Source organism: Thermobia domestica, unplaced genomic scaffold (assembly GCF_964235325.1).
Source record: "Thermobia domestica unplaced genomic scaffold, izTheDome1.hap1.1 HAP1_SCAFFOLD_1544, whole genome shotgun sequence".
Taxonomy (NCBI): Eukaryota; Metazoa; Arthropoda; class Insecta; order Zygentoma; family Lepismatidae; genus Thermobia; species Thermobia domestica.
Genome location: NW_027657254.1, coordinates 1 through 8,784, shown reverse-complemented (window position 1 = coordinate 8,784; position 8,784 = coordinate 1). Strand labels below are relative to the sequence as shown.

Sequence of the window (8,784 nt, the reverse complement as noted above, 5' to 3'; positions counted from 1 at the left end):
AAACCGCACACACACACACATTATATATATATATATATATATATATATATATATATATATATGGTAGCCAGGAAGGGCCCCGGTACTTTTTTAGCACGAATTTAAAGACTGCCCTTACTGTACATCCCATTATCCCTTAAAGCCACTTTTAAGGTAAAATAAAATAACGAAACTTTTGGTTTGTTTCAGTTTACCGCCCCACGGTTATGCCATGATGACTAAAGAGACTTGGACTTACTGATTATAATGGAATCTGAACCACTTTTTCCGTTCAACTGTATCCCACCGGGAACCGAATCCACGCTATATTTTAACAATGTTAGCTATTGTGCACATCGATACATCTTTTAATACAACAATATTTTAGTTTTAAGCTAACATCTCTTAAACAAAATAATATATTAATAGAACTGACCTTACGTTGAGTTGTTATTCAAATCCAGTACAAGTAACATTGCCAAAGGGGGCCAAGGAGGCGGGCGCTACCCGTAGGCTATACCTGCACCCCAGACTGATAGTATATATTAATATTGCGCAAATAATGTGAAATTAACCTTTTCAGTATAACTCCCCTCAAGTAAAATGTATCTACCCTTCGATTGTGTCCCCAAGAAATTAAATCTGATACTGTAATTGGTGGTATAGCATATCATAGCCAGTTTAGAACTACAATGAACCTAATATTTTTATTTTACATATTTATTATTTTTAATTTTCTTATTTTTAAAATCAAATGCACTTCACTTTCCTAGAATCACACTAAGGGAGAAAATAATACCTATATGAGGAAGAACATACCGCGTAGAGGGAGCCTTGTTATTCCATTATTCAAAACTGTCTGACGATGAGAGGCTAAATGAATATTTCGTGCGTTGATATATATAGAACACGCAGTGACACACATCACAAATGGAGTGTTATGTCGAAGCTTCAGATTCTTAAGGATGATCCTATTTCATTCCTTACAGTTAATGGAGAAATTTTGTGTCTTCTTTACAGGTCAAGTTGCTATGATCAAAAATACAAGAATTTTAAACCATCTAAAATGTTCTAATTTGGGGGTCATAAAAAGGGGTAAAAGCGGATCTGAAAAGGTAGAAGGACGGTAGGTAGCAGCATGACGTCACGCTTGTTCCCCTTCCTATATTTCTTCATTGTATTTTTTTAGGAACTGGGCAACGCCTACATCTTTTTTCGAAGTCGGGTCGGAGTCCTCCCGCGTTTAGAATCTATACCCTAAGCTGCCGTTATATATATATATATATATATATATATATATATATATATATATATATATATATATATATATATAAACGGCAGCTTAGGGTATAGATTCTAAACGCGGGAGGACTCCGACCCGACTTCGAAAAAAGATGTAGGCGTTGCCCAGTTCCTAAAAAAATACAATGAAGAAATATAGGAAGGGGAACAAGCGTGACGTCATGCTGCTACCTACCGTCCTTCTACCTTTTCAGATCCGCTTTTACCCCTTTTTATGACCCCCAAATTAGAACATTTTAGATGGTTTAAAATTCTTGTATTTTTGATCATAGCAACTTGACCTGTAAAGAAGACACAAAATTTCTCCATTAACTGTAAGGAATGAAATAGGATCATCCTTAAGAATCTGAAGCTTCGACATAACACTCCATTTGTGATGTGTGTCACTGCATGAGACCAATGCGTGGTAGCGATTTGTGTTCATGCAAAGCAACATGTGCGTACATCAGCACAATACAAAACTGAAAAAAGCTATTTATTAATGCTTATTTTCATTACCGCAAACTAAGCGTAAATATTACGTTGTGTCGAGCTCGAAAACCGCTAGTGAATGAGGGCTCAGAGCGCGTGAAAAAATTGACTTACAAAATAATTTTGTACTCTGAGTCCAGGAAATGAACACCAATAAGCCTACATACATTTCAATTTCTTACTGGTAAAAAGTTATCCGGACTTTCGGTATCCAGTTCTCAAACAAGCCAAAAAGTTCGCTATAGTAGGTTAATTAACGACGGTACTAAGAATGAGCTGTTTCAAAGAAACAATACACAGTAATTTTTGAAAAAGCGGTAGATGAGCCTCCGTAGGAATGCCTGCGTCTGTCTTTATTCGTGATGACAATAAATCAAGCAATTTTTGTACTAGTATTACCATTTCTTCTATCTACTACATAATATTACGCAACTCTACCATACAGGGCATAGTATTTCATTTCAGTATTGTCCCCATTAAATTGATTACTTGTGACTATAAATATCTATATATTAAAACGCTAGGTTTATATGTTTGTGTGCAAAGAAAAGTTTATATATTTGTCTCCAATCCTTTTGACAATGAGATCTCGAAAACCACAACTGCTAGAATAGTGCCATTTTTGCTGGTCGATTCCAAATTTTGTGTAGATTGGCCCAGTTCCAATTGAATATTTAAAAAACGTGGCCATTATTTCTTTAATACATTTTTTAGGGTACACTGGAAATGTTGACATTTTAAAAAATAACACATTCTATAAGTTATACACTCCAACACAACATTTTTGTATACAGTGGTTGTATATTTCTCACGCGTTTGTTTCATGACCAATTGATAATGAAAATCGAAGAAAACTATTTCTCGAGTGATGGAGAATCTTTAATATTTAGAATGTTTTGCTAATGAACACCATATATCAGTGGCATTGTAATAAATTGTGTATGTAATGTATTTGCTTATTACATACTGCATGCAAGAAGAAAGAAAGCACTGATCATACATGAATTAGAAATTCCAACCAGAAGTAGGCTCAATCTTGCAAACGGTGCGAGATATTGAAAAGATAATCGAAAAAATCTCTCCTTTGTGGTACCCCTTGCCGATTTTTATCAAGACGTCTTTCATTTGTGTCTATAAGGGGACATGTACAGATGTTGTGAGGAATGACAAGGAGATTCATGCTCATATGTGAATGATGCGCTGTGTAGAGAGTGCAGGTTAAGCTAGTTTAATTAAAATAAATCCAGGTTCTGAAAATTTGTTGATAATAAGGAAGGTAATTGTATTCGAAAAAACTAGAGTTTTACAGAAGAGTGAATATTGAATTCAAGGAAAAACATATTTTTAAGCGTAACTAATAATAATAATAATAATAATAATAATAATAATAATAATAATAATAATAATAAAGTACCGTTATAACAAAAATCCCAAGTGGGTTTTGATGAAAGTTCAAACTGGATTTAAGTAGAAGCTCAAAGGTAGTTCTTGATGAAAACGGAAGCCAATTTTATTGAAAACTAAGCCGATTTGAAGATCTAAGACATATGTAGATTCTCAAGGAACCAATACCGGATTCGGTAAACATCGCAATGGTTTTAGTAAAGACTAAAACTCAAAACTGTTCTGGAAAACACAATATACTATCTGTGGAAAGGAAATGGGTTCCGGAGAACTACTAAAAAGTTTCTAGTCAGAAATAGAACCAGTTTTGGAAAAACTGATACAGGTTTTGATGAAAAACTGAACCGGTTATGAAGAAAACCGAAATCGGTTACAGTACAAAAACCGTACCGGTTTTTTGAAGATAACAAGAACCGGTTTTGGAGAAAACCGAAACCGGTTTCGATTAAAACCGAACCGAAAATGAAGAAAACCTAAACCGGTTTCGGTCAAACGAGACCGGTTTTTTGAAGAAAACCGAAACCGGGATCTGAAAAAACCGATACCCTTTTTTTAAAAACCGAAACCGGTTTTTTGGAGAAAACCGGTTTCGGTGAAAACAGGTTTTTTTGAAAATTTTGAACGGATTAGGTTTTTCTTGGAAATCGGAAACGGAAAAACCGGTTTCTGTGCCTACCACTAGTATATACTGTATGTGTGTGTCGTCTTTTTAAGCGTATGAGTAATTGTATGTTTATCTGTTTATTTATATATTAATTTATTTATGTGTATTTATATATATTTATAATATTATTTATTTATTTATGCCAATTATTTGTTAGTTTAGATTAGTTGTGCCAAGATCATCCTTTTGATGTGTGTGTGTAATTTACAACAGATAGGAAGACTCGGTATAGGGAAATACGAATTAGAATACTTAAATTGAATTGGCTGCTGCCAGGAGCCAATCAGAAGGAAGATATCTCAGCTCTTGTGTGCATGTAAGACTGGACGTTTCTCATGTACCTCACAGTGTCTGATGAAGCCAAAATGTTAGTTGGCGAAACTGTAACACGTATGTAATATTTTTATGTGAACATATTGTTTTGGTCAGCAAATATTTTGTTTGTGTTTAAGTATATATAAAGCAAACCTTCTACTTATGGAAAATATTACATGTGTAAGGATAAAATAGTATTGTAACGCCGATAGTGGTGCATCGAGCCGGAAGCTTCATATCGTGTGGAATGAGTTGATAGCCGGTAAATTTGCAATTAAGTTTGCGAGTGAAATGCGTTTTACTGATAAGTAATGTGTCAAATTGTTCCTCGTGTAATAGTTGTTAAAATATGAGTTTATGAGGTAAGTACAAGAGAATGTTGAGAAATAGAAATAAAAGTCATAGTCAAATACATGACCACTATGAAGTTAAATAGTTGTTTCGGGTGGAGATACATGAAAGTGCACGTACGAACCACTGTAAGTGTCATGAAAATCGAGGTGAAGAATGTTGCGAGCTGCGTGCTGAACGTGTTTTAATATTAATGGTTGTGCAAAAAACGAACGTTTTGAAGAGTGTGGGTGACAAATGCTAATAGTTTATGCATATAAAGAAATCGATTAGTCTTTCGAAGTCTCACCTTTTCGATTTTGAACATAATGAGTCAATAGTGGTACTACAAGTTTCGGCCTGAATTCTTCTGGAGCTAGCCGAGACTTGCGCTTGTAGCTGTATCTTGCAGGCGGGAATTGATACCAAGTGTTGCAGATTGGAACTTTTTGCAGATTCGGACAGTTTTCATAGGAAAAGGAAAAGTGTGCACCTCTTTGTAGGATAACAGGATCATAGGTTGCACCTGTTAGTAGGATGTACTTTGTTTTCTGGACAGCGTTTACCTGGGAGAGGAATCGGTCGTAATGAGCAAGATTGTTCAAATCGGCATCTCTTCTTGAAAATTAAGAATTGTTTATGCAAAAGGTCGTTGATAGTATCCTGTGATGTTCTCAGAATTCGAACTATGCATGTTGGTCCCTGATTGTTGCGAATACGGATGCTTTTTTAAAGGTGTATCCCACTTCAGGAAGTTTAGCCTATATATCAAGTGTTATAGATAGACGGACCCCTCGTACTACTATTGACATGGTATGTGGCTGAGGTTGCTAGTGTCGGATGTTGTTGAGAGAAGTTAAAGTTGCAATTTTGCTGTACATTTCGAAACTGGATTGTCACGAATTATTTTGCGAAGTTGGCCGACTGTGATTTAATGATGAATTCATTTTTTTGTTTCTACCACTTGCGAAATATCTTTGCGTTGCCGATACTGGAAAAGTTAGAGAAGTAAAACCTTCGAACTAAAGTACTTTGGATTGTAGTTTTGCTGTAGCAAGCTGTAGACACGCTGCAAAGGAGGATAAGCTGGTTGGAGTCAGAGTCGGAGCTCGAGATGCTATGTGCATTTGTATGCTTCTTAAATGGTGGTGAACTCGTTGATGATGCTTGGTGGTTGCCACTGATCGGAGAACGAGAACTCTGGGAACTTGGTTCAGTGTATGCTGAGCAAGAATGAAATTGTAGAATGAAGAAAGTGGGAGGAAACTGGGGAACTCCGAGGAAACCCAAGCACACGCTGTTTGTCCACCACAAAGTTAACTTGGCGGGAGCAGGGTTTGGACCCGAGACCCCATGCATCAGAGGTGAACGCTTTACAACTGAGCCACCCCGGCAATTTTATCTTCAAAGGATGTATGAAAGACTTTCCATCGTCAATTATCATATGCGGTAAAATAACGGAACTGAAACAATATCCAAAACTATGAGATGAGAACAGGATAAGGGTGAAAATGATCATAATGATAATCAAAAATTATACTACTTGTGTATACGGCATCAAACCGCAGAAAAGTTAAAGTTCGAGCTATTGCTTCGGGAAAAATATTTGTGCTATCTCTATGCTTTATCATTTCAATTGTGAACCCAGTAGTAAGGCTACGGCTAGAGTCTGCGTTTGACAGTTGGAGATGCAGTGAAATATCGTTATCATTTATTGGTAGAGGAACTCTCAATGAAAATAATTTACAATGTTCAACTCAGATGGCAAGAAAAGAGTGAGAGTGACTTGGACAACGTGATCCCACGCTAGAGAAGTGTGTCAAATCAAATGTTTTATATTTTGCGTTTAATGTGGTGATGTACAGTAGAACGCTGCTCAAAAGTGCAGTGAACAGAAAATCACCTTTAAACTATACTACAAAAATTTACAAAGTGTCACAAACAATTTTACAGACTGTGCCGTAAATATGGCTGTTTAGTGGTGAGCGAAACATGTCTGAAAATATCAATAAGGAACAGTGGAATGTCGTTTCTCAACCAATTCTCTACATAGAAATAAGACCCTAAAGGCGGATTGTTTGTAGTATTAAAATTAATGGGGCAGCAGAGCACAGAATGATCTAGTACGTGAGTGTGAAACTATTCGAGGAGAGGAAAGTCTGTCCAAAAACAGTCTTTGTCGGGTGTTTCTGCAGACCATATAGGAACAGTGCTCTAAGTTTACTTGAAAGATGCCACGAACATTTCCAGATGTTGTCAGAAGGTGACAAAGTTCCTCATTTGGTGACTATAACTTCAGCTTAGATAAGGATCTACACTAAACATGGAATAACCTCAGACACAAATGACATCCCTTTGTCGACTATTCTACTCAAGCATAAATTTGGGATAGTAAAATTTCCATAGCAATCGTAAAAATAACAGTGTAGATTATATCATGTCTATTCGTCCAACAGAATGCGACATCAGATATAAACTCTCCGCACATGTGAGATTTTTCTTTTTTGTGGATTATCATTTACTTTGCCATATGAACCTTGAGTAAACGCCTTGCTAAGATCTTTGCATCTCTTTGGTGACTGACATGTGTTCAACTTCATTTCAACGTTTGAGCGTAGACTATATCGTCTTCCACACCTCTCACGTGTGAGGTTTTGACCCTGTGTGGCTCAGCACGTATGAACGTTGAATAAATTCTATACCAGTATTTTTGCAAGGTGAGATTTTGCTACGGTGTGGATTCACATATGTGTAGCCAATTTCGAACTTAGATTAAATTTCTTACCACACTCTTGACATGTGTGATGTTTTACTGCTGTGTGGGTTAACACTTCTCTAGCCAAACTTCAACGTTTATCAAATGACATACCACACTCAGGGCATATTAATGCATATTAACATGTGTAGCCAGAGTTGAACTTCGATTAAACTTCTAACCACACTCTTAGCATACGTGACCTCTTTTTCCTGTATGGATTAACATGTGTGTAACCAAACATAACGATATTTAAATTCGCCGTCACACTCGTAGCATGTGTGATAGTTTGTTTCTCTAAATACTACCATGTGTGAAGCCTAACTGGACCTCTACATCCAAATATGAACGACGAGTAAATGCCTTACCACACTCTTAGCACGTGTGAGGTTTTTCTGCTGCGTGGATTACCATGTGTGTAGCCAAATTTGAACGACGATAAAATGCCTTATCACTCATGGCATAAGTAAGGTTTTTCTCCTGTGTGGATTAACATGTGTGTAGCCATAGCCGAACGTTGATAAAATGCCTCACCACACTCTTGGCACGTGTGAGGTTTTTCTCCACTGTGCATTAACATGTGTCTAGCCAAAGTCGAACGAAGATTAAATGCCTTACCACACTCTTGGCACAAGTGAGGTTTTTCTCCTGTGTGGATTAGCATGTGTTTAGCCAAAGTCGAACGATGAGTAAATGCCTTACCACACTCTTTGCACAACTGAGGTTTTTCTCCTGTGTGGATTAACATGTGTGTAGCCAAAGTCGAACGATGAGTAAATGTCTTGCCACACTCTTGGCACGTGTGAGGTTTTTCTCCTGTGTGGATAAACATGTGTTCAGCCAAATTTGAACGTTCAGTAAATGCCTTACCACACTCTTTGCACGTGTGAGGTTTTTCTCCTTTATGGATTAACATGTGTCTAGCGAAATTTGAACGACGATAAAATGCCTTACCACACTCATGGCATAAGTAAGGTTTTTCTCCTGTGTGAATTGAAATGTGTGTAGCCAAATATGAACGACAATAAAATGCCTTACCACACTCATGGCATAAGTAAGGTTTTTCTCCTGTGTGAATTGAAATGTGTGTAGCCAAATATGAACGATGAGTAAATGCCTTACCACACTCTTTGCACGTGTGAGGTTTTTCTCCTTTGTGGATTAACATGTGTCTAGCCAAATCTGAATGTCTACTAAATGCTCTACCACACTCTTTGCACGTGTGAGGTTTTTCTCCTGTGTGGATTAACATGTGTCTAGCCAAATGTGAACTTTGAGTAAATGCCTTACCACACTCTTGGCACGTGTGAGGTTTTTCTGCTGTGTGGATTAACATGTGTATAGCCAAAGTCGAACGTCTACTAAATGCCCTACCACACTCTTTGCAAGTGTGAGGTTTTTTTCCTTTGTGGATTAACATGTGTCTAGCCAAATCTGAATGTCTACTAAATGCCGTACCACACTCTTTGCACGTGTGAGGTTTTTCTCCTGTGTGGATTAACATGTGTGTAGCCAAAGTCGAACGTCTACTAAATGCCCTACCACACTCTTTGCAAGTGTGAGG

At 37.1% G+C, this 8,784-nt stretch overlaps 1 protein-coding gene across 1 annotated transcript; it reads right to left on the bottom strand.

The window, feature by feature from the left end:
- Positions 1–3,806: 3,806 nt before the first annotated feature.
- LOC145677883 (uncharacterized) lies at positions 3,807–8,778 on the bottom strand. Its single transcript, XM_081748166.1, has one exon. The coding sequence runs from the start codon at positions 8,722–8,724 to the stop codon at positions 7,672–7,674; it is 1,053 nt and encodes a 350-aa protein (XP_081604292.1). The 5' UTR covers positions 8,725–8,778; the 3' UTR covers positions 3,807–7,671.
- Positions 8,779–8,784: the final 6 nt, after the last annotated feature.